Consider the following 26966-nt stretch of genomic DNA (forward strand, 5'->3'; position numbering starts at 1 on the left):
ATGTATGTGTATGTGTGTGTATGTGTGGTGTATGCATGTGTGTGTATGTGTGGTGTATGCATGTGTGTGTATGTGTGGTGTATGCATGTGTGTGTATGTGTGGTGTATGCATGTGTGTGTATGTGTGGTGTATGCATGTGTGTGTATGTGTGGTGTATGCATGTGTGTGTATGTGTGGTGTATGCATGTGTGTGTATGTGTGGTGTATGCATGTGTGTGTATGTGTGGTGTATGCATGTGTATGTGTGGTGTATGCATGTGTGTGTATGTGTGGTGTATGCATGTGTGTGTATGTGTGGTGTATGCCTGTGTGTGTAGATCAGAGGCTGATGCAAAGGATCTTCCTCTATCATTTTTCTGCCTTTTCTTCTTCTTCTTTTTTTTTTTTAAGATTTACTTTGTTTTAATTTCATGTATATTGGTGTTTTGCCTGCACATTTGTATATACACCACATATATGTCCGTTGCCCATGGAGGCTGGAAGACGGCATTGAACCTCCTGGAATTGGGGTACAGTGGTTGTGAGCCTGCATGGGATGCTAGAAACCAAGCCCAGGTCCTCTGCAAGAGCCGTAACCTCTAACTGCTGAGCCATCTCTCCAGCCTAGGTCTTCTTCCCTCCCCTGCACCCCCTCTCCCTAGCTCTTCTGTTTATCAGGGTTTATCACTGAACCTGGTGCTCACTGATGAGTTAGTCTGGCTGGCTAGTGCTAAGCCTCCATGAGCCTCCTGTCTGTGCCTCCCAGTGTTAGAACTACAGGCATATGCCACACACTTGGCTTTTTTTGTGCATACACTGATCAAAACTCAAGTCTTCTGTTTACCCACTGAGCCATCTTTCCAGTCCCTACCTTTTTTCTTTTTAACCTCAATGAACATCCAAATGAGTGAGGACTTGATCCCACCCTGTGCTCACCCTAGGTAACTGAGGCATCTTCTCAGGAGGATGCAAGGCTATGCCAGGCTCAGCACAAACTGGGTCCCCCCAGGGCCTGGAGTGTTGAGCTTCAGGCTGTTATAGCCTGGACAGCTCAGGGGAGAGTGAGGTAGAAGACGCCAGCCCAGACAGGCCCTCTGCCATCAGTCAATTCTACAATCAAACCAGTTCATTAAAGAGGGGGGCAGGAGGCGGAGCCTTGTCAGCAAGAACTTACACAGGAGACAACATCAAATCTTTGTCTCTTGCTGGGCCTCCAGAAGGTCCTATTTAAACCTCCAAATACTGTCCATTCAATGTGATGGGTCTGTGCATGAGACAGGGTGTCACAAAGGGTCATGACGTTCTCAAGCTGCCTGACAGTGCTGTCACCACTTGGCCTCTAGCCCATGCCACCCAGGGCTGAGATCTAGCTTTCTACCGAAGCCTATAGTTCTAGTGAAAGCACAGGCTCCTTCATCACAGGGCTGTCAGTCTCCTCCCCAAACAAGCCCACAGTGTGACACAAGCAGGTGTTCCCTGATGCCCTATCCAGACTGCACAATGGCTGGGGGGCGGGGGGTTCCCCTATGGCCTGGAGCCACCCCTCCTCCCCATCTCCTGCTCCAGAGCCAAGGATGACCTCCAAGTCCTACTGCCGTGTCCTGGGTGAGATCTCCCTCCATGCACACACCCTGTTTGCCACAGGGCCTGGCAGTGAGTGGAGTTAAGGGGGAGGAAGTGAGTCAGCTCCTTACAGAGATGGGAATGGGAGGGAGAAGAAATGTGATCAGGGGACAAAGGGCACAGGAGCTACAAAGGTCACCAAGAAATGAACCAGGCCCTGGAAATGTTGAGAAGTCAGATATGGCTGACAAACTCAGGAGAGTCACCTCCTGCTGTGAAGGATGGTCCCAGTGGACCAGAGAACCTGGTGCTGGTAGGCAGGCCCCACCTGACGACAGAATCTGAGGCTACTCCCCTTCCTGTTTCATGTCAGGGCTGGGCAAGGCAAGGCCTTATGGGAAAGGGCCAGCCTCCTCTCTCCTCAGGCCTCCCCTTTCCACTCCTGAGTCTTTCAGTTCAGGTTCCTCAGGACCTGGCCAAGGGAGGAGAAGTCCCTATATCGGCTTGTCAGGGCTGAAAGTCCACCAGCCTGAGAGCCAAGAACATAGCAGTTCCCACAGGCCTAGTGCTCCTGCTGCCCTCTCTGGTGGCCTCCGTACCCATGTGGGAGCTGTCCCCAGGCTCCAGCTGGAATTTGTTGCTGAGACTGGAAGAGGTCCTTACCAAGAACCTTCCCAGGCTGCTGACATTCCAGCACGGAGGCAGCCTAGGGAAAACAGCAGGCGGGAAGAGGAAGCCTGGAGCCCAGGCCACATTCCAACCCCTCAGAGACCTGCAGACAGCACGACAGGCACATTCCACTAGGGTCTCCTGGACTGGACAGTGTAGGCTCCCTTGTAAACCTAAATTTCCAGTGGCTCATGGGGATGTCCCTGCAGTCACAAGAAGAGGCAGCAACTGGGTGTCTCTCTACCCAGGATACCTGCAGAACCTCATTCTTCTCCACTGTGAGAGATGCCAAGTTCTAAATACTAAAGAGAGTCAGTGAGTTTAAGCAAGAGCAGCAACATACTGCAGACAGGTCACTAGAGCCTGGAAAAGAGGTGAGTTCTAGCAACCAAACCTTAGCTACACAAAGAAAACCAAACGAGAGAATGGAAAACTAGTTTCTGGCTAAAGAACCATCTTATCATTCACAAATACCCGCATGGGCCCCACCACTCCCCCACCTGCTGCTTGAGAGAGAAATACCCAGATAACTAACGAAGTTCCAACGGATGCAGTGAAGAAGGATGGGTGCTCCAAGGGTGGCAATGGATGCTGTGAGGGAGGATGCCTGTTGCTAAGGTGGACACAGATGTGGTCTGAGAGGATCAGTGACGGCTTCCCTGAGGAAATGACATTCAGACTTTGGGAAATATGCATGTGTGCATGCGGTTTGCAGGGAAAAGCACTTTGGACAAGTGGAAGGCCCCAGAATTCCCTATTTGGAACCAATGAGAACCCCAGAGCTGGACACCTTCCTGCTGGGTCCTCCACTGGCCTTACTCCTTCAGTTTCTCCTACAGTACGTATAGAATAGCACACAGCCCTGTGCAATACAGGGGGGCCTGCCTTCCATTGTCAGAGGTGATACTCCAGTGATTGTGCCACCATAAATTCTGAGGACAGTAAGAGAGAATGTGTGAGCAAGGCAATGTACATGTTTCCAAGATCTAAGGTTTGTCAGGGAAGCTGTGCAGTGGGCAACACAATGTGTTCCTCTTCCGTCCTGGGGGAACCACACCCTACCCTGTCTCAGCCCTTCTGGAGGCTTCCTCAGCTACACTCCTGCCCGTCCAGTCACACTAAATAGTAGCTGTTGCCACCTGCTGTTCACTTCCTCCAGCTGACTCTCTGAGAGTCACAGTCACACCCTTCTGCAGGACAAGACTGCCACCTCTAGCTTCCCCTTCCTTCCCGGCAGGAAGACAAGGAAAGAAGAAAGTTCTAGGCTTGGGGACAGAGGGCTGAGGTCTGCAGTGGGTTTAGAAGTGAGGTTTATGGCCTCACTTGACATTATTTCCCATGCTGTTCCCAAGCCTTTTCGGTCCAGCGGAATCTTATCTAGATCCAGTAATCACTACTAGGTGGTACATCTGCCCCACACCCACACTGGACTGGGCACCATAGAGAAGGCAGAGTCTATGCAAAGTGCAGGGAAGTTGAGTCAGCCAGGGCAGAAGGCCGTGCCCTAATGCTGACGGGCATCTGGCAGGAGAAAAAAGGACTCAGAATGGTGACCCAGGTCTAAGGAAATAGTCTCCCAACCGAACTGAAAACTAAGCTATGCTGACAATGTCCTCTGTAGTTAACAAATCCTAGGCTGCTGCCAACCACCATCCAGGAGTTGGAATTGCCTATCCACCCCCTCTAGGTGCACAGCAGGGGGCAGGGAACCCACGAGAGAATGGCACTCCTTCACAGAGTGTGTCTGACACAGGAGGTGCCCACAGACTTGCCCGATGCCTAGGGCACTTCTGTACCACAGGATTGACAATGGAGGCGCCAGATGTCTTGTCCTGGCAGCAGGGATGCCCCTACTTCAACTGGGTCATGGATGCCCATCCACTACCCCCACCAAGCTGACTTCCACTCCTGGCTTCATTGGGAGAATCTAGCTGCTTGGTGCAGTGGGGTGGCGGGAACCCTGCTGGCAGGCAGAGCACATGCTTGTGGTTTCTGGGAAACGCTGTAGACATTTGCAGCATTTTTAAAATACTTGTGTTCCCACCCGCCTCACACACCCCCTTCACCCCACTCCCCAAGCCACCCCAGTCAGGGTGCTTGCCTATCTGGTATTTTCCAGAACCATTTTAATGTAAATAAGAGATTAGCCGGAAGCAGAGGGCAATGTCCTAGGTGGCTCAGGGCAAGCCACTTTTAATATCCTGCCCCATGCCAAGCAGCGCCTACAAAAACAGCCATTGACCAGGGCACGTACCCACACCCCGTTCAATGTGGCCTAGGCACTGTGCCCACACCCACGGGCTGGGTGGCCAGAGCACTCTGGGACTGCTGTTCATCACAGGAAGAAGGCAGAAACGTCTTTCTAAGGACAGAGAAGGGAGACCTGGCAGAACAGAACTAGCTCTGCTCATTGCTCTGTCTGCTCATTGCTCTGGAACCCTAGTAATCCTGGACAGTGCACCCTCAGGCGCCCCCAGAACCTTCTACCTAGCACTTCCTGTACTTTTGACACTTGCAAAAAAAAAAAAAAAAAGAAAGAAAGAAAAGAAAAAAAGAAAAAGAAAGAAAGAGAGAGACAAAAAGAAACTTAGTCTGGGCTCTCATGAGGTAAGACTCTGACGCCAGAGGTCCTGAAGCTTTGGCATAAAACAAAAAAAAAAATTTTTTTTTTGTTTTAAGCAAACAAACAAACAAAACAAAAAAACAAAAACAAACAAACAAACAAAAAACAAAAAACCCCTCAAAACTCCTGTAAGAATCATTCGGAAAAATATGAGGAACAGAAGCACTACCGAACTCCAAACCCAAGTAGCACCTAGCCGCTCCACCCCCAGGCCAGTGCTCCGCATGGACCCGGCTAACCTGGAAGCTTAGCCAACTACGCAATTTCATCTCCAAGCCATTCCTGGAACCCTGCAGGTCCCATTCCTGACGGCACCTGGAATCTCGTTGACAAAGTAAATGTGTGTGGTTCATACCATTTCCACGCAGGAGTCTTGAAATAGCACAATAGCCAAAGGAACTCTGTTAGTCTCTCCCAGACAAAGGCAACACTGACCAGCCAGTCTCCCACTAGTCTCCTCTACAGAAACCTGGATACAGATTTGGAACACCCAGTATGCCTCTTCTTCCTTCAGCTGACTTTTTTGTTTGTTTGTTATTCATTTATTTACTACCCAGGACTTCTCAGGCGCTGAGCTGTAACCCCAGCGCCTGGGGCTGTCTTAAAGAAAATGTTTAGGTAAGAGCCTGGGAATCATAGAAAACTGTAGAGGTGGAAGATACTAACTTCCCCAGACCAGCTCACCTGCTACATAAACAAGCTTGTCTTCTATGGAGACCCACAGAGGACAGCACCCGGCTAAGGAGCTAGCCTAGCCCCCTGCTCTGTCTTTCCCAGAGAGGCCTAGAGGGAAGTTGCTGGGCTTCACTGCTTCACTGCTTCTCCAGTCTAACCTGGGAGGAGTTATCCAATCTAATCTCTGGGAGGAGAGAATAGATACATTTTTATAGAATCAAGGGTCACTTCCACTGAGGTGATCTCTGCTGGTTGTTACCTTTCATAGGGTCAGACCTAGCCACTTCCTCCTTCCCAACCTTCTGTGCTTGTGCTCAGCCCTATGCAAAAGCAACTATGGTGCTCAGATGTACATCTGCACCTGGGTCTGTGCTTCCGCATGGAGAGGTCACATTACTCACTTAACCCCTCATGCCCAGCACTGTGCCTGGCCATTAAGCAAACCTCACTGTCTATTGGAGGAATGAGTAAGTGGAGGCTCAGAGAAGTTTGGAAACTGGCAAAACCCAAGCCTGGGTCTTCAAACAGATGTCAGTTTAATGGACAGTTGTACCGAAGGGCAGGTAGCCACGGCATGAGAACTGGGTGCTGCTGACAGGCCTGCTGACTGGTTTCTGTCACTCAAGCCCCAAGTCTCTCTTATCACTCTGGTTCACCTCTCACCCACTCTCATCTTACCCCTGTAGTAGCTACAGGACAGGTGAAAAGGATTTGCAAATTCCACTTACATCTTCTGAGCTGGAATCCCAAAGGTTGTCTCTTCCCCAAGGCCTTTAAAACAGGCCACAAAGAATGAAGGCCTCAGGCCCCATCTGTGTGGGGGAGAGGACAGATGGATGGCTAGCCAACTCCCTCAGAGCTCCCTGGAGACAGGCAGCGTGTGGACAGTTGATGGATGACCTGATGGCCAGGGAGGCTGCCAGGAGCTATCCCTATGGAGGGAGCTACTGTCATCAGGGTACCCCGCCCAGAGGCTTCAGGCTGTTCGAAGGCTCTTGGCGTAAAAGTGAAGTTGGAACCCATGCCAAGACAATGAGCAGAAGTTGGAACGGGAAGAAGAGAAGATAAGCTGAGGGCCCCAAGAGAGTTGACAAGCCTCCCACTAAGCTCCTGGGGTCAGTCTCAAGAAGCTGGAAATGCTGGGCTCACCCTGCTCCTCTGCTTGTGTTCAAGTCTCACCATGACCCGAATGGAGGGAAGTACAAAGACTCTTCCAGCCCCATGTGTTTTACAGTAAGTGCTGTTAGCCTTCAGAAGTCATACGGGTGGCTTTCCTACGGTGCACTCTGTCAGATCTGTTACGCTTAAGTCTGGGGAAGAAGTCCTCTGGGCATCAGCTGGGCTGGTCCCATGGGGGATAGAACAAGCTGGGACTTCAGGGATACCAGCTGCAAGGTGGATGCTACCACATCTCCAAGCTAAAGCATCCTCTTCCCTGGGGATGGAGTAGCAGCAGCTAGCTGGGAAGGTAAAGTGCCTGGGAAATGTGAGTTGCCAGGATAGTCCCTGCCTGAGCTATAAAGAGTAAACATAGTGGCATCTGGGATGCCAGGCTCAGAGCCCCAGAGGCCTGGCTGTGGTTCGGCAGGGAGCTGGCAACAATACCCCAGGGGATTTGTGTTTGAGAAGAAAATTCCACCTGTTAAAAGCAGTATCAGCAGAGGCCCAAGAGTCAAATGTGGTAGAATACTATGACCTAGGGACTGAGATAAAAATGTTTCCCTTGCATATCTTCCTTTAAAATACAGTTCCCTGAGTTCAGCCTAGCTAGATGCTAACACAGAGATGCTCAATGTGTCTGTCTCTCCTCTCTTCTTTTTTGGTTTTTTGTTTGTTTGCTTGTTTGTTTATTTGGAGACCGGGTCTCTCCATATAGTCCTAGCTGTCTTAGAACTCACTATGTAGACCCAGCTGGCCTCAAACACACAGAAACCCACCTCCCTCTGTCTCCTGAGTGCTGGGATTACAGGTATACAACCACCACACATGGCTTTTTTCTGCTTTCTTGCTTTTTAAAAAGATTTATTTATCTTATTTTATGTGTATGACGATTTTGCCTGCACACACCTATATGCGACTTAGCATTCCTGATGCCCCAGGAAGTCAGAAAAAGGTTTTAGATCCCCTGCAACTGGAGTTATGTTTGGTTGGAAGCCACCATATGGGTGCAGGGAACCAAACCTGGGTGTTCATCAAGAGCCACAAGTGCTTTGAAATTCTAAGCCATTGTGCGTGTGCGTGCATGCATGTGTGTGTGCACGTGCGTGTGTGTGTAGGCATACAGAGGTCCAGAGGACAATTTTTAGAAGCTGGTTCCTTCCTTCTCCAGGATCCAGGTACCAAACTTAAGACTGTTGGGCTTGCATGCGAAGTACATTCCCCATTACCTGTGGCGCCATCTCTCTGGCCCTCAGTGTATGTATCTCTAGAATGAATAAGTCCATGTCCCTCTCTGGATTCCATAGAAGCATCATTCCACCCACTAACCTACTTCTGCAAAGCTGCCAGACACAAGCAGTTCCAGTACAGGAAGGCCTGGAACACAAGTCGAGTGTGTCTTCCTAGGTCTGAACTGCCCCTCTTAGCCTCCTCTGGATCCAGCATACTGCAAGACTGGGCCATCACCCGGAGCACCCTACCCCCCTCACTGGGAGCCGGGCTCTGCCTGCTTCCTCCCAACTTCCTCCCCTTTCTGACTTTGGCACATCTGGCTAATCACTTAGTGCTAAAAGGTCCCAGGCAGGTCACTCAGTGCTCAGGCTACAGGACATAGATCTAAAACACATAGCTGGACAAGAACAATGACTAAAGGCCACCTAGTCCGTCATATACCATGTCCACACAGGACATGCAAAATTCTTTCACTCTCTCTGCATCAAAAGATAACCTCATCAAGAGGTTACACATCTTGATGCGGCCGGGCAGTGATGGCCCACGCCTTTAATCCCAGCACTTGGGAGGCAGAGACAGGCGGATTTCTGAGTTTGAGGCCAGCCTGGTCTACAGAGTGAGTTCCAGGACAACCAGGGCTACACAGAGAAACCCTGTCTCGAAAAACAAAAACAAAACAACAACAACAACACATCTTGATGCTCCACGGAGACCTACCTACCCATGCATGTGATCTGAATGTTCTCGCCCCTCCCACTGGGGGTTTCATGGCAATCACAACTGGTGGAGCTCACAGACAGTCAGGCTGCAAACTATCTCTTTAGTATAGATATATCTAAACCACAACCATTGTTTACAAGTTCTTTATGACCTGACTCCTAGTGTCTCACTCACTTGAGGTGAAAGGATACCACCCTAGCAGAAATCACCTCCCCCAGAACTGTAAGCACAGCAGTTAGACACTCCAGACAGCCATGACTACTGTAACCACAGCAGCCAGACACCCCAGACAGCCATGACTTTAAGTCATTTGCCATACTGTTCTCATCCCTGAAATCTAAACAACATGAGCTTCCTATACTTTGATGCTCGAAGACTCTCAGATCTCAAAGTGGCACCTGTTAACCTACATCTCCAATTTAGGGCTCAGCAGATATGGTTCCCAGGTCCCTAAGCTATCTCTGTATGATGAAACTTGAACACTTTCTCACCAACTACCCACTGGCAGCTCACCCCCACTGATAGTAACAGGCCAAAGCTGATCTTAACCCAATGCCCTTGAAAACTCACAGGGCTGAATTCAATCATGTCAATCTAAAAGGACATTGCACGGAAACTTCAGACCAGAAGGCCCAGCTGAATTACTAAGGACTTTCTCCCAGTGAACTTTTGGGGGACTACCTTCAGCTTTTTGACAAGGCACAGAAGAAGCAAAGGTGTGAGTTTAATGAGTTTCCAGAGGAGCACCCTCTCCTGGGCTGGCTCCTCCCTATTGGCCCATCTTTCCACTTCCACACTCGCTAAGATCTGCTCACAGTTGCTGGGTACCCTCAATCCCCCATTAAGTACACCAGTGGGAGTGGTTCACATACACAAACCCCTTGCTCATCCCTGAAACCCAGGCAAGCACTCACATCAGCCGGCTCCCTGCGGTGTCCCTCGCCAGTCCGAAGCCAGCTCCTGCTCAGCTCGCTAAGCTCTGGGATGGGCTGTACCTTGAGCCGCACACTGTCCCCAGACTGCCGGATCATCTCCACAATTTCATCCCTGGATTTATTCTCCACATTCTGTCCATTAATCTCCACCAGTCGATCTCCTGGCACCAGCCCCAAGGCCAAGTCCTTGGTGCCTGCCCCTGGCTCAGCAAAGTGAACCACCCGTCGATATGCCTGGCCCTCAGGGGCCCGGTCCAGCATGGTTGTGCGCCGCAGTGAGAAGCCAAAGTCTCCTGTGGGTCGTCGTTGTAACTCCAACTCCCGAAGAGCAGGAGGTGGTGGGGGCACCAGAGCGGGGAGACGTAAGTCGGCTGGGAATCTTTTAGTCACCAGCTCAGGGACTCGAGATCGTGGTCCTGGTCGAGGGATGCCTAGCCCAGAATGCTGCATTAGCTGTCCCTCAAGCGTCCTCACCTCTACCTGAGGTGATGGGGCTGCAGAGTGCTCTGAGGGGGTTGAGGTCTCTGAGGCACTCTCATCCCGACTCCGTTGAGAGAAGGAAAAACGTTTGACAATCATCTGAGAGTTCTGCTTGGCCAGTGAACCGAACTTGGCTGCCCGCTGTAGCACAGAGCCCCGGAAGCTGCCTTCTTCACCCTTGAGGTCATCACTGGAGCTGGCTGTGCTTAGGTGGCCTGAGTCCAGGATGATGCTACCCCTATTGCTGTCGGAGTCAATGTCGGTCAGGTGCAGGTCAGAGCCACTGGCCACCTTGATAGGGATGGGATTGGAGATTTCCAGGCGCGTCTTAGATTCCCGCTTGGAGGACCGGTTCAAGTTGAAAAAGCCACGGCGCATGCTCATCTCTTCCAGGCTCCGCAGTTCTGCAGCAGACATCCTCTCCTTCTTCTCCTTTTTCTCTTTCTTCTCCTTCCGCCCGCCATCTTTGTCCTTATCTTTCTTCATGAGGTTAAACATGGTGGGTATGCTGTCTTTAGGGGTTGTATCCCCAGTTGACTATGGGTGCTTAATACAGGGTCTTTGGACCCCACCTTGTAGCTGCAGGTAGAAACAGAGAAAAGCTATTCAGTTTTTTCCCTCCAGCTCAGAGAGAGGCAGCTGATACTGATAAGCCAGTCACTCCAGTACTCTTGGAGTGCTACTGATGTAACAGGCAATCTGATTTACATATTTTTTCTAATTTCACTTAATCCTTTAGACCAAAGCATAGGTGTCCCTTGAGAGACTTGCCTTACAGAAAACGCCATTGCAACCTAGAACACGAATGAAAATGGAACATAAAAGGAAATGGAAGGGACTCTGCAACAACACCTCTCCACAGGCAGTCCACTGAAGCAGTGGACATCCCACGTGACTGGGCTCCTCCCTGTGCCTGGTAGCCCCAGAGCTGCAGCCTTAGCCCCGGCCTCAAAGACCTTGGAGGGTCCAACTTTTTAAAACAATATTCATTTAGATGAGTGTTTTGCCTGTCTGTCTGTATGTGCATCACATGTGTGCCTAGTACCATAGAAGACCAGAAGGGTGTTGGATCCCTGGTGCTAGAGTTACAGACAGTTGTGCACACCCATGTGGACGCTGGGAACTGAATCTTCCTCTGTAAGAATAACAAGTGCTCTTAACCACGTGGCCATCTCTCTGGCACCTGGGATTAGCATTTATATGATGTGTCTTACCGGGAACATCACACATACCCCTTCCTATTCAATCCTCACAGGTGAGAAAAAATGGCTCTTGGGAAATTAAGGATGTGTTAGGTGCTACTCATGAAATGAGTGGCCATACTGATGTGTCCCTTCTAATGCCCTGGGTGCCCAAAGTAAATCGGGGAGGGAAGGAAGGGGAAGTTCCAGACTATACACGGGACAGACAGTAGCGGGGTGGGGGTGGGGTCGGCTAGATAAACAGGATCCTGAAAAACTCACATCCTTTTCCCCGGACCAATATCTAAATATAGACTAGGGAAGAAAGTTGTGGCGGCCTGAGAGAGAAGGCCCGCTCCAGGATGTGAGCACCTAGGGCCCTAACCTACCCCCCCTCTCATGCATACCAGATGCGGGCAGGAGTAAGAAAAACCTGGTGGGGGTGGGGCCCAAAGGGCCTTTCTTGTTCTAACCAGCAGGGAATACAAAATAAAAGTAGGCCATACCATCTAATTAGAAATTAACTGTAATTTTTCTCTCTCCATGAACGCCTCCCCTCTGAATTCCAAACAGAGGGTCTATGAGCTTATCCACTCCAGCAATGGCCTATTGCCAGGCCCTGGACAGGCATTTCCTCTCCACCCAACCCCCAAAGCTAGGCAAAGCCCTCCACTCTGCCCTGTCCACTGAGAGAGAGCAACTCGCACCAACCAAGGTTCAATGCCTAGGAAGGCAGTAAGACCAGGAACTCCCAAGCTAATTGCACCCAAGTTTGATTCTGTGTAATCAGACATGGCAACTCACAAACATCTGTAACTCCAGCTCCAGGAGATCCAGTGGCCATTTCTGGCCTCATGGGCACCAGGCACATTTGTGACCCAAACACATACATGTAAGCAACATGCCTGCACGCATATAAAATAAATAAATAACAATTAAAAAGAAAGAAATTGGTGAACTTGGGCAGGGTGACACATAGCTACAATTCTAACTACTTGTAAGGCTGAGACAGGATCTTTTTTTTTTTTGGTTTTTCGAGACAGGGTTTCTCTGTGTAGTCCTGGCTGTCTTGGAACTCATTCTGTAGGCCAGGCTGGCCTCGAACTCAGAAATCCGCCTGCCTCTGCCTCCCAAGTGCGTGCGCCACCACTGCCCGGCGAGACAGGATCTTAAATTTGAGGCAAGTTTGGCCAGTAACTAGAAACCTTGTTTCAAAAACAAATTAGATAAACTATTATCTAATTTACATAGAATTAATTGAATGAATTAATAATATATTCCATTTACTATAATGTGTCCAACTGTTATCATCTCAACATGTAATCTACATAAAATATTTATATATAAACTTAAGATATTTTATATTTAATTTTCTATATTTTGTTTTGTTTTGATATATAGATGTGTTTGTGTGTGTGTATTTTATTTATTTTGCCTTTTGGTTCTGAGATATATTCTCATGCAGTTCTGGCTGGACCTGAAACTCAGTACAAAGACCAAGTTGGCCTTGAATTCATGGAGAATCTTTCTGCCACTGCTCCTGAGAGCTGTTGTGGTATGCACAACCATTCCTGACCCATCCATATTAAATTTCCAAAATCCAGTGCAAGGCTGAGTATGATGGTTCATACCTTTAATCCCAGCTTCAGGAGGCAGAGGCACAAAGATCTCTGTGAGTTTGGGGTTATCCTGGTCCACATGGCAAGCTCCAGAATAGCCAGAACTACATAGAGAAACCTTGTCTCAAAATAAATGAGTAAGTAAGATCGTGGTCTGTACTTTACATCTAGAGCAGAGTTCAGAGCACACAGCCTAGATTTCAGATGCTCAGTCTCCAGGGATGCTGGAGTGCCAGAACAGCTCTGGAGAGTTCTGGAGATAGAGTGTGCCCTGGTTAGGTTTTTTTGTCAACTTAACACAAGCTACAGTTGTCTGGGAAGTCATGTATCAATTGAGAAAATGCCCCCACCAGATAAACCTGTAGGGTATTTTCTTGATTAATGTTTGATATGAGAGTGTCAAGCTCACAGTGAGCAATGCTACCCTAGGCAGGAGGAGGTCCCAAGTGGTATTAGCAGGCTGAGTGAGCTGGGGGGGGGGGGGGTAAGCCAGTAAGCAGTGTTCCTCCATGGCCTCTGCTTCAGTTCCTGCCTCCAGGTTCCTGCCTTGAATGTCTGCTCTGACTTCTCTTCATGATGAACTGTGGAAACTCTTTCCTCCCCATATTGCTTTTGGTCATGGTGTTTATCACATCAAAACCAGGACAGAATGTATTCATAAGGGTAAGAAATGTTGTGAGCGAGCTGGGGAAATGGCTCAGCGGTTAAGAACACTGGCCACTGTTCTAGAGAACCTGGGGTCAATTTCCAGGACCCACACAGCAACTCACAACTGTCTGTAACTCCAGTTCCAGAGGATGCTGGCTTTGCTGTAGGTTAGACAGCAGAGCACTATCCATGGAAAGCAGTCTGAGGATTCTAGAATCTCTGAGCTGCAAAAGTCCCTTAGAGGTAATTTTCCATAAACCCCTCTCTCAGCACAAGCCTGTCCCTCACTGTCACTGCAACAGGCAGGACCAAACAGCACCACAGGGGACAGCTCTGACTAAAACTGTTAAGGATCTTGTATCTAGGCCTGGATTTGCCACAGGTCTCCAGGGGACCTTGAGCCTGTCACTTTGCTCAAGGTTAAACTAAATGATCTAGACCTCCTCCAGCTCGAAAATTCCAACAGACCAAGTCTCCTGTGGACACAAGTTAACTATTAACTTTCTGTCAAAGACACTTCTCTCATCACAAGCCTGGGGCCTTAGGAGGCTACACTGTGAGTCACTTACCACCCTTGTCCCACTACCATTATCTGCACAGCTCACAAAGCAGCCTTCCCCCACTGCCAGCCCCATGTGGTCAGGCCTGGCTGTGGATCCAGTCTCTCCTGAGCCATGTGTCCACCACTAAATGGTTGCCTGTACCCTTTCTCTCCCAAACTAGTTTTGTGATACAGCTGCAGCTGCCTCTGCTGAACTCCTCACTCCTGGGTTCCAGACCCTTCTTAGATTCCTTGGGCTTGCCAGTGGCTCCTGTCCTGAGATGAAAGGCTCCAGCAGCTCTGGAACCACCACCTCCCAGATCTTCATGCTGGGCCCTGCCCCTTCCTCTCTTGCCCTCTCACTTCCTTGCAGGGACTTTAACCTTGTAATCCTTCTGACTTCTTTCCCTAACTCTCCTGACCAGGAAGCTCTTCCCAATTTTGACTGGAGGAAAGGTAAGTGTGTATGTAAGTGACTTTGACCATCCTGTCTCCAGGTCTAATCTGGCAACTCAGCTGCTTTATCATTTTAGGACAGTCAGCCTCTTGAAGGCAAGGACCACTCAAGGCAGATGTGCATCCATATTTACAAAACAAAATACTACTCATAGAACAAGAATGGTTCTCAACAACATTTGAAACAAGAGAGAAAGAAGCCATTGACAAAAGCAGACACATTAATATCATTCCTTTTTTTTTTTTTTTTTTAAATTTTTCCTTTTTTCTAGATAGGGTCTCACGTAACCAGGCAGGACTTGAACTCACTATGTAGCAGAGGATGGCTCTGATCCTCTTGAGTGCTGGGATTACAGGCATTTATCACTATACTTGGTGGTATGGTTCTGCTTTTTGCAGGCAAAACTAATTTATGATGAGAAAAGCCAGAGCAATGGATATCTCTGGGGACTAGAGGTCAGGAATATGTGAGAAAGGCATGAGGGGACTTTGTGTAGTGATGATCGAGCCATGTGTCTTCAGAGAGGTCTGAGTTGACAAGCTTACACATTTGTCAGTTGTTATCAGTGTACTGTGAGATCAGTGCATTTTCTTGAGCTTTAAAATTTACTAAAAAAAAAAAAAAAGGAAGAGGAGGAAGAAGAGGAAGAGGAAGAAAAGAGGAAGAGGAGGAGGACAGAGAAAACTAACTGCTAGGCAGAGTGACACATGCCATTGATCCCAGTACTTGAGAGGCAGAGGAAGGTGAACCTTTAAGTTCCAGGCCAGCCTGGTCTACAGAGCGAGTTCCAGGACAACCAGAGCTTAACAGTGAGACCCTGACTCAGAAAACAAAAACAAAACAAACAAACAAAAAAAAACCAAGAACAAAATACCCAAACAACTGTAAACAAATGCCAAGTTCTAGTTAATAAATATAAGCGGCAGGATTGAGTGGAGCATGCTGATGGCTTTCATTTTCCTTGGGACGTATCAATCTTCTCATATAATTTCGTAGATGGACTACGGATAGGAATATGACAACCAGGAGGGAGAAGCAGTGAGTGCAGGATCTGGGAAGCTCAGGAGCTGTAAAATTCTTTAACTTTTCTGAACGTTTGCCGATCTCTGTGATAAGATGTGTGCACCAAGTACCTACTAAATACAAATGACATCAAAGTAGGTAAACCTAGTAAAAAGCTCGGACTTTGGCCATCAGGTAAAGACATAGGAACAAAGAGGTAACACCTATGCTACTTGGGAGAAGTCACTTAGAGACACTGAACGCTGCCTTCTTCTCATCTGTAAAATGGACACAATGATAGTACCTATCACAAAAGAAGTGGGAAGCCAAGAGTATAGATGGCACCAAACAGAGTACATGTAGATAGATGTTCTTACAATGCCTAAGCCACACGAGAGCTCTCAGGAATGGTAACAAAGGGCTACCACACTAGAGCAACAGCTGAAGCAAATTGTTATCTGAAATCCAAGCCCAGTGACTTGAATTATCCAAAGAACGAACCCACATAAGGGTAGGAGAGAATTAACTTCACAAAATTGTTCTCCAACCTCCATGTGTGTGTCATAGCATGCACTTCCCCCAAACACAGACACACGTACCACACATACACGCATATAATTAATGATATGCAAATGAGCATATATTTGACACATCTCAAAGTAAATTAAAGCTATTTGTCTGGGCAACTCCAAATCCTGTAGCATATATGATATATAAAGTTTTCTCTTTATTGCTTTTGAAAGGACAGGTAGTCCTTTGTTACCATGCTAGCCTCAAATGCAACAAGTAGCCAAGGAATGACCTTGAATAAGATCTTCCCTCGGTTTCCACATCCAAAAGCATAATCTTTGCCACTCGAACAATACTGACGATGAGTGCAAACCAGCACAAATGTGACTAAATGAAGTCTAGACCTTTGTTGTTGTTTTCTGTTTTGTTTTTGATTTTTGTTGTTGTTTGGTTATTCAAGACAGGGTTTCTCTTTGCTGCCCTGGCTGTCTTGGAACTTACTCTTAAACCAGACAGGTCTCCAACTCAGAGATCTGTCTGCCACTGCCTCCTCGGTGCTGGGATTAAAGGCATGTGGCACCAGCTACCACCACTGGGCTTTAGACCTCTGAATATGGACGGGAAAGCCCAAAGGTGTGAAGGTGAGCCAGTAAGCACATGACCGGATGGATCTACTGGCTTGAGTCCACAGCCCTCCAAAACTGCTGCTTAAGAATGTTGACAGGAAATTCACAGATACAGAAACACAAACAGCCACCAAGGAGATCAACTCAGCTCTTATAATAGTCACGGACATGTGACATAGGCTCATAGGTTTTTTACATAGTAGTTTAATAAGAAGCTTCAAGAACAAGACCAACTAGGGCATGGAAAACAGAGACTCTTATCCATGTTGATCAAAGTACATACTCATATGATTTCTTTTTTAAAAAAACTGTAAGTGACATTTATTTATTGTGGGTGCAAGAGCTGATGTGCACGGGTAGAGGTCAGAGGATAACTTATAGGCGTCATTTCTCTCTTCCCACGAGGTACACATACTCAAGGACCAAACTCAGAGCACAGGTCACCAATCTTGGAGGCAAGAGCCTTTGCCTGCTGGGTCATCTCACCGACCCCATAATATCTTTTTTTTTTTTTTTTTTTTGAGTATCAAAAAGGCCAGGCCACTTTTATTATAAAAACAGGAAGTACTTCATGAACTAGTATTTTATCTTTGCACAGGAGCCATGCTAACGCCTGGATCGTCCAATTTTAGTGTTTATACTGTGAGAGTAAGCCCTGGCATAATTTTCTAGTGGGGTGAATAGGTAGTGTCTATGAAATTACTTATATACATGTTTTTTTTGACCAGTCCATTTTTTGGGATGTTTTTCAATTTTATGTGCATACGTGTGCTTACTTGAGTAACACCATGTGTGTGCGGGTACATATGCTCTATGTATATATGAGAAAAGGGTGTCCAATCCCTTGGAACTGTTGTTACAGTGGTTATGAGCTGCACAGAATTGAACTTGGGTTTCCCAGAAGAGCAGCAAGTGCTCTTAACCACAGGGCCATCTCCCCAGCCCTTGTCTGGTCAATTCTACTGTGGGTCATCTATAGATATTCCACACAATAAATGTAACTAATCTTTTGTGGCTTTATTTATAATAGCAAATCTATAAACATAAATCACTAGGGAAATTGCAAAATTTTATTAAGAAGAATGAGGTAGGGACTATGGATATAACAGCATTGGAGTGCTTGTCTAACATGTACAAGGTCCTAGGTTCAAGTCCCTAGACTGAAAGTGGGGGAGGGGTACATTTGTGTACTGACTAGAAAAATTCTATATTGTTAAAATTTTTAAAAGGTAACTTGTGGGTAATATATATTGATTTTCCCCGTGTGCATAAGTGTTTGTATGTATGTACCTATAGGCACTGCTTGCATGTCCAGAGCCTGCAGAGGCATTGGATCCCCTAGAACTGGAGTTACCATGTGAATGAAAAGAACCAAACTCAGGTCCCTTGGAAGAGCAGCCAGTGCTCTTAACTACAGAGCCATCTCCCTAGGCCAATGGCATAAAAATTTTAATATATGTATGTGTATCTGAACATATACATTTATATTACATATTTTATTTGCATGTCCACGGGTGAATGTATGCTTTGAGGAAGTGATACAGATTTTAGAAGTCAAAAGCAGATTTGTGATACACACATATATATACATATATATGCTTTCAATGATTACATTTTATTTCTAACTATGTATATATGAGTACATGTCCCACAGGACCACTGTGGACATAAGAGACTTGTGAGAGTCATTTCTCTCCTTCTACCATGCAGGTTGCAGGAATTGAACACAGGTCATCAGATTTGGTGGCAAGGCCATTTTTCTGGCCCATGTTATACATTTTTACAATGTCAGCATTCAGCTGGTAGGTGTGTGTGTGTGTGTGTGTCCAAGTGTGGGTGAGAAAATTGAGTGGAATGGGGTTTTGTTCAACTACTTTTCTACAGCTTTATTTTCTACAGAAAACATAAAAATATGTGCATTAAATTATATTTTAATGTAATATTTAACCATCTCTACATATCCATATAACAAGTCTTTGAAAGTTCTGCAGCGCTAGCCATATAGCTCAGCGAGCAGTGAAGGGTTTGGCTGGCACCTGTGACAAGCCTGGGTTTGAATGCCAGCCCTGCACCAAAAACAAAACAAAAGATCCAACTCTAGAGTCAGAGGTGGGGAGAGTGTCCATTTCAAAAAGTGAAAGGGGAGTCTTGACAAGGTAGTGAGCAAGCCACGGCTATCAGAGCAGTAAATAGGATTTGCCATGGCTAGTATAAGCCTTGCCTTCTTGTCTTCAAAAACTTTCAGTGTAACCTGTCTTGAAAAACAACAAAAACAAAAACTTTCAGTGACTTCCGCAGCTTTGGGACAGAGCTAAATGGGCCATCCTGCTGCAGGCAAAGCAGCAACTCCAGGAAATGGAAACTACTATAGCATTAGCCTCCCCAAACTGGGGACCATGATTGGCTGCCATGGATTGATCCTTAGGTCAGTTCCCCAGCCACCACCCCTCTCGACACTCATAAATAAATACAAAGGAAATGCCTTCCGGAGGGGGCCCGGCCTCTTTCCCCTGGCCTCTGACCTCCGGAGCTGTGGTTCCCTCCAGTCCGCAGCCCCTCTCCCAGGCCTGCGCGCAATGGCGCAGCGCCATGCGGGGTCGTGCTGGCTGACCTGGCCCGCGCCCGCCGCGCCCGCCTGTTCTGCTGAGCTCCGCAGCACCGCGTGACTCACTGCCAGGTCACACGGAGCTTATCTGGGCTCCAGGTGTGCAGGCTTCTCGCATGACATCAGCAGGCTCGCCCAGAGCAGCCCAGTAGCCCCGCGGCCCTCGGCGTTTACACGCCAGCCGGCCCGCACAGCAGCATCTGCAGCTTCCCAGCTGCTGCGGAACCCACTCCCATGGCACGCGGAAAGCTGCGGGCCTGGGAGGACCAGGGCGGGAGAATACTAAGGTCCAGCCCTGCCCTCCTTTTCCAAGTGTCACCTCAGCCTCCAGCGCCTACTGCCTGCAGCCTGGCCCGCAGCTCAGCCCTCCCACTGTTCAGCAGGCCACCCACCCCTTCTGTGTGACCTTGAGCTAGTGGCATCGCCTCTTAAGGGGGAGGGGGGGAGTCCAACTGTAAAATCTTCAAGGGCCTGACAGCACAAAATTGACCCCAAACATCTGCCTGAAGGAAATTCTGTTCTACTACAAAATTCAGGTTCAAAGCCCTCTCCGCCTCCGACTTGCTGTGTGACCTTGAACCCAACACTAACATCTCTGCTGAATACCAGAAAATTGTACACACACACACACACACACACACCCTGGTCAGAGATGTTGAAGTGTTGAAAAACCTGGCAAAGAGAAACCCACCTTTGAGCCATCAAAATCATCAAAAGCTCCAATTCTCAAAACAGAAATGTCAAGGAAATGTGGACGGTGTATAAGCCACTCAATTCCTACTTCCACAAAGTCGAGGGAGGTGACGCAGAGGGAGAAGTGGAGAACACCCACTCACTACCACTCCTGTACCCTCTAATTCTGGCTACCTCAGAAAATGCTTTAAAAATAAAAATAAAAGGTTTGGGGAAAGAAACCGATGATGGGGTAGGATGGGGTGTACAGATTCTAAAGCACCCAGGACCTAACCCAAAGTACAACTTTTAAGACTTCATTCAGCAGATCCCAAGTCCTGTGAAAACCTGTCACTCAAGATACACAGTGCTCCCTTCGGCAGTGCTCCCTCCACATGAGGACTCACTCACATTGATGCTCTGCTTCTAGGCTGTGGTGTCCACTCCAGAGGCTAGGGACAGATTTGTGGTTTGAAGGAGTAAGAACCGCCCTGCTGCCCTGAAATCCTTTGGCACATTAAGTCTGGATGAAGACTTCCGGAGTCCCAACACCTCCCTGCTCCACCCCAGCAGGGTGGATTCCCTTTTCACATAAACTCAACTCTGCCCTACCCAGTTCACCTTCAGACCTGCTCCTGGGGAACCCTAGACTTTTGGGACCAATTTTTGAAGACACATGCCCCCCTCAGTGAACAGCCTCCAGCAAAGTCATTGGAGGGGATCTGGGCAGTCAGCCTAGACCTCCTTGGAGTCAGGAAGGGCACCATCCATGTGATGAGGCTTCTGAGGAGGAAGCCCTCAGACATACAACCTGGGACATGAGCCAGGCCAGGAGAGAGAGCAAACAAATGAGACACTCGGAGACGCTGTATCCTGTGGTCAACTATCCAAAGTCCAAGCTCTCAAAGAAAGTGTCCATAGCCTGTGACCCTTCCTACTCCCCCCTCCTCCCCTGCCTGCAACCTTTCCTGGTTCCCTAAGCTCACAACACAATAGCTCACTCCAAAGCCATTGTTTTTCTGGAACTGAGGCCCCACTCCAAGTATCCTCAATTCCAAATAGCCAAGCACATCTCCACCCAAGACTATATATAACCAATCAAGTCTTGTCCAACAACCAGGAAGATCCTTCCTGGAAAGCCTCATCACAAAAGGATGGGGAGGAAGCTAAGGAGGTGGGCGGCCTTTGACAAAGAGCTAACAAGGCCTGTCAGGAAGCTGGAGACCTCAGGAGAGCAACTTTCAATATCCCCAAATAAAAAGTAGCCCCAGAACCAGAAAGGGTGGGAGCACGATTTAGCCAGTCCTATTTGCCATGGCAACAGGACACCAACCTGCTTTAAAAAAAAAAAAAAAAAAGGCTCCAGATTTGGTGAGCACAAGCCAAGGCAGCCTGAATCAGCATACTCTAGATTTATCATCCTGCTAGGGTGGCCATGCTCTTATCATGGTTCTGGAGTGAACTTTTCCTTCTTTCCAATATGCCCCCCAGTGTATTCACACAACTAAGGGCCTCCTTAGCCACAGTTGTGTCAGGGACACAGAGAGGCAAAGGCAACCTATGCAAACAAGCCCAGAGCATTAGGGAGCCGAAAGGAGAAGGATCCTAATTCTATCATTTGTTGGACTACCTGAGGACAGGAAGGCCCTAGACAGGAGAGCCCCCTTCAGGAACTACCTCCCTGCAGTCCCCACACACTATGAAGCTGACAAACACAAGCCTCGTTGGCTAAAAGGCCAGGCAAAATGAGTACAAAACCAAATTGGCTGTCTTCCCTTCCCACCTCCAGCCACCTCTAGCTCATTCTGGCGGCCGTCTTTCCAGCTGATCAGTAGACAACACAATGCCTTGACACAGGGTGACACCCCCACAACAAAGCCCCAACCTATGGTGTGTCTCTGCAGGCCTTATCTCTTCCAGGAGTGTGACCCCACTCCTTGGGCCATGCTGGGTACCAACCTGCGTGCCTCTAGCACAGGGAGGGGCGGGGGCACCTGACCCTGCCACCTCCCCTTCCATTGGCGAAACAACTGGCACGGCAGGTTCGCAGGGCGGGGCGTCGGTGCTCTCTCCCAGAAGCCTGGGGCAGACTGCCCTACCTTCCCACACACACCCCACCCCCTGCAGGGAAAGGTGAAGTGGGCAACCAGTTACTCCGGGCAGCCTACTCTGCTAAATCCCCTAGCCTGACACTCGCCCACCCCACCCCACCCCAGTCATCTGTCCCAAGAGCAGGGGGCCCGGGAAGCAGGGTCTCCATTGTTTTGCCAGCTGTCTAGCAGCTGCTCCTTTGAGAGGAGCCCGCTGTCGGCCTGGCAGTGAAAGGGTGAAGGCCGCTGGCAGGGATAAAGGACTCGGCGGAGGTGCTCGCTTTCCTCACTGTCTTCCCCAGTGCCTCACCCCGCTCGCTTCATCTGGGGGTCTCGGGCCTAGCCCAGAGATGCCCCCCGACCCAGTCCGGAGGCTGCAGCCCCCATCCCGAGGCTGCAGTCCCGAGGCTGCAGCTCTGGGCCACCTGGGTCCTCTAAACCTTCAGCCCTCCCAAGCCGAAGGCCACCCTATCCCGCCTCCGGCGCCCAGCCTGCCAGCACGGGCCCCGCGCTTTCCCTGCCCAACGCTTCGGATCGGCCCCCACCCGGGCTGTCCAGCCCCGCGGCGCCGCCAGGGACAGAGCCTGGAGTCCGGGCCGCCGCTTCCAGGGGACAGGGAAGGAGCAGGATCCCGCGAGCCCGCCGCCGGCCCGAACCCACCACGCCACCCTCCCGGGCCCGGCTCACCACCGCGGGGCCGCCCCGCACTCACCGGCCGCCGGAGCCCGCCCGGCAGGCAGCAGGAGCTGAGACGCGGCATCCAGCGGCCCCGGCCGGGTCCCGGCTGGAGCGCAGCACGGCGCGGCGCAGCGCCGCCCCCCGCGCCCGCGCGAGCCGAGCGAGCCGAAGGCTGCCCTCTGCTGGCGGCTGGCGGCATAGACGCCCGCCGGCCTGATGCCCGGGCGCGCCGCCAGCCTCGGGCCAAGTTGGAGCCCGGCGCTGCCCAGACACTGTCCACGATGGACTCCGAGGACCCCGCGTCCGAGAGGCCATGGCCTGGAGATTTTGTCCATTCTAGCCGCTGGAGACTGCGGGGCATGTCTGAAAGATGCTGAGTTGCACTGCCCAGGGAAGACCTCAGAGGGATGCGCTAAATGTTTGGAATTCTACCCAAGGCTGGACATTCATGGGCTTGGTCAGGATAGATAGAGCTGTTTAGAAATATGAGTGAGTCTTGGTGGCTGCCGCTTCCCAGAGTGGCCCTGCAGAGGCAGAGTTCTGTTGGATGGTGCCAATGGCTAAATCCAAAGGGGCACTTCCAGAGCTACACCCCAAAGTGGGAAGGAACAGGCTCTCAGTGGCTTAGTTTAAGAGAGCCCTTAGAGGTTCTCTTAAACTTAGAGTTTAAGAGGCTCTAAGAGGTCTGTTTAGCACCCACAAGTCCAACTCCAGACCCCCAACATGAGAGGTGGGAGGAACGACAAGTTTAAACCCCAGCTGGTGGTGGGAGTACGGAATGACACAAGTACTTTAAAAGAAGACTATTTATTATTTAACTTTTTTTTTTTTTTTTTTTTTTTTTTTTTTTTTTTTGAGACAGGGTTTCTTGGTGTAGCCCTGGCTGTCCTGGAACTCGATTTGTAGAGCAGTCTGGCCTCAGACTCAGAGATCCACCTGCCCCTGTCTCTCTGCCTCTCTGTCCTGTTCCTGCCGGCAGAGTGCTGAGAGGAAAGTTGTGTGCCACCACACCACTCCCATCTCTGAAAAACAGCTTCTTACAAAATATAATTCATATTTACACAAATGAATTGAAATCACGTCCACACAAAAACCTGCACATGATTTTCTATCAGCTTCATTCATAATCGCCAAAACATGAAAGTGGCATCTTCAGTAGAACATATCTTCAGAGAGTGGATAAATCACTTCAGTATGTCTAGACAATGAAATACTCAGTGCCAAAGAGAAATGAGCAACCGAGCCATGGAAAGATGAGGAAAAGGCTTATTGTATATTACTAGGTGAAAGAAGCCAATCAGAAGGGTTATATACTATGCGATTCCCATGATATGTTGTTCTGGAAAAGGCAGAGCTAGTGGAGAGGGTGTGCCAGGAGCTAGGGCAGAGGGAAGGACAGAGGGCAGAGCACAGGGATTTCTTTTTAGGGTTGTAAAAATATTCTGTATGATAATTAGTGAGCACATGGCTTGATACATTTTTGGAGATCTATAGATTGTATCTCACCCACGATGAACCTCAGCTGGTGTGCTAGATACTTGGTTTTACATCAACTTGACACAGACTAAAGTCATTTGAGCGGAGGAAGCCTCTCTCTTTTTTTTTTTTTTTTTGGTTTTTCGAGACAGGGTTTCTCTGTGTAGCCCTGGCTATCCTGGAACTCACTCTGTAGACCAGGCTGGCCTCAAACTCAGAAATCCGCCTGTCAAGTGCTAGGATTAAAGGCGTGCGCCACCACTGCCCGGCTGATGAAGCCTCAATTGAGAAAATGCCTCCATAAAGGTAAGACTACAGGCAAGCCTGTGGGACATTTTCTTAATTAGTAATTGGTGAGGGAGAGCCCAGCCCATTGTGAGTGGTGCTATCCCTGGGCTGGTGGTCCTGGGTTATATAAGAAAGCAGGCTGAACAAACCATGGGCAGCACTCCTCCATGGCCTCTGCATCAGCTCCTGCTGCCAGGTTCCTGCTGTGATGGAGTTCCTGTCCTGACTTCCTTTGATGATGAACTGTGATGTGGAAGTGTAAGTCAAATAAACCCTTTACTCTCCAAGTTGCTTGTGGTGATTGTGTCGCATCACAGTGATAAGACTAAGAAAGCTGGGTTTAGTGCCATGTGCCCATAGTCCCAACACTTGCTGTGTAGCGGCAAGAGGCATATTCGACTCGAGTATGTAAGACTGTCCCCAACACAACAGAAGTTGTATGCTGTAGACTTTGGGTGATTGTAAATGAGCCTGTGTATAGTCACTGTGACAAATGTGTAGCTCTGATGTTGGATGTTGATAGTTCATGATGATAGCAGGCAAAGATATAGAATGCACTGTACTTTCCACTCAATTTTGCTATAAGTGACAAACTTTGAGGGTTGTTTGTTTGGATTTGGTTTTGGTTTTGTTTTGTCTGTTTTTCTGTTTGAAGCAGGGCCCCACTATACAGCTCTAACTGGCCTGGAATTCTCTATGTAGACCAGGCTGGTCTAGAACTCTTCTTCCTGAGTGCTGGAATTAAAGGTGTGTGCCACCATCTTGTCTTGGCTATACATGAATGGAAAAGTAAAAAATTTCTCTCCCCTTCACAGAAAATACCAGAGGAATGTCCCCACTTTACCAAGGGACCATTTGCTTAATAAGTGGTTTTGAGATACAGTCCTATATTGCCCGAGCTGCACTTGAACTTCTGATCTTCCTGTCTCTACCTCCCAAGTGCTGGATTACTCGTGTAGATCACCATGCCCAGTTTTACGGAAGACTGGGTTGAGATCAAATCCAGGTTTTCATGCACAGCAGGTTAGCATACTAAGAACTAGGCTATACTCTAAACTCCTGTTCTCTTCCTTCCTTCCTTCCTTCCTTCCTTCCTTCCTTCCTTCCTTTTTTCTTTCTTTCTTTCTTCCTTCCTTCCTTCCTTCCTTCCTTCCTTCCTTTCTTTCTTTCTTTGTAATAGGGTCCTGCTATATAGCTCTGCCCTCAGCCTCCAGAGTACTGAGATTACAGACATGAGCACCATACCCATCTCATTTTTTAAAGATTTTTTCTACACTCCTAAGGTCATGTGACTTTGGTAGGGCCAAGAGAGAAACAAACAAGAGACTATAAATCCTTCACACCAGCTGACCCCTTAGTATGAGTCAGACGCAAGGCTCACTCCTTGATAGAATTGTCTCATTTAATCTCGACAAAACCCTATGAGGGAGTTGTTATTATTCTTATTTCCAATTGACAGGTTAGAAACCAGGTTTCTAAAAGCCAAGCCACCCACCCAAGGCCATGTGTCTAACAGGTAACAGATCTGAGCACTTGCTCAGAACTACTGAGCTGAATTGCATCCTGAGAGTTTTCAGTGACTAGCAGCTGGGCTGTGGGGCCACACAGAGAGGATGCCTGGCTCTCTCCACTGCCAGCCAGCTCCTTACCCTCTCCAGACCTCAATCTTCTCCTCGCCTATAAAGTCGAGATGATAATAGTGCTTAGCTCAGTTCTGAAGGCTGGGAGAAGATTAAATGAATAAATTCAATTAAAGCAATTAGCCCAGGACTCAAAATGTGGTACGTGGTTAGCTATTATTAGTCTCTCTGGACCTCTATTTCCTCATCTGTAAAATGGGAAGTGCTAATAACATGTACATCCTAGAGTACAGCCTGTGTAGAACTCACAGAATGGCTAGTTATCATGCTATGCCCCTCCAGAAAGAACTAAGGTGGGGTCTGTAGCCCTCAGTACTTGGGAGGCTGAAGGGATGTTCCTGGAACCTAGGAGTTTGAGGCCAGCCTGGCAAATGGTAAGACTGAATTTAAAACAAATAACAACAAACCCTTGCAAATCAAGAGATTAAACTTTAAAGTATTATTATTATTATTGCTTTATGTGTATGAGCGTTTTATTTGCATGTACATCTGTGTACCATGTGTTTATAGTTACCCACAGAGACCAGAAGAGGGTGTCAGGTTCCCTGAAACAGGAGTTACTGATGGTTGTGAGCTGCCATGTGAGTGTGGAAATCAAACCCAGGATCTCTGGAAGACCAATCAGTGCTTTTAACCTCTGAGCCATCTCTCCAGGCCCTCAAATGTTTGTGTTTACTTGAGGAACCCAGGTGAAGCTGAGTGTGATGGGACATTCCTGTAATTCCAGCTTTGGGGAGGCTGAAACACAAGGATCGTTGCAAGTTCAAACAAATCCAGCTGAGTAAGACACTGCCTTAGCTAACACACACACACACACACACACACACACACACACACACACACACAAGTAAATACAATAGCTGGCTGTTGTGGTATATCCCTTCATCTAGCCCTCGG

General features: G+C 48.5%; 1 protein-coding gene across 16 annotated transcripts in view; it reads right to left on the bottom strand.

Moving 5' to 3' along the window:
- The window catches only part of Myo18a (myosin XVIIIA), a 100342-nt gene extending 77511 nt beyond the window's left edge, over positions 1-22831 (bottom strand). For all 16 annotated transcript variants that reach the window (XM_076936257.1, XM_076936254.1, XM_076936256.1 and 13 more), the window contains exons 1-2: positions 22700-22831; positions 9536-10615 (exon numbers count right to left, since the gene is read on the bottom strand). In XM_076936257.1, the coding sequence (XP_076792372.1) occupies positions 9536-10534 (999 nt within the window). In that variant the 5' untranslated portion in view covers positions 10535-10615; positions 22700-22831. The remainder of the gene's footprint in view (positions 1-9535; positions 10616-22699) is intronic.
- Between the last annotated feature and the right edge of the window lie 4135 nt (positions 22832-26966).

The sequence above is a fragment of the Arvicanthis niloticus genome, chromosome 6 (genome assembly GCF_011762505.2).
Source record: "Arvicanthis niloticus isolate mArvNil1 chromosome 6, mArvNil1.pat.X, whole genome shotgun sequence".
Classification (NCBI taxonomy): domain Eukaryota; kingdom Metazoa; phylum Chordata; class Mammalia; order Rodentia; family Muridae; genus Arvicanthis; species Arvicanthis niloticus.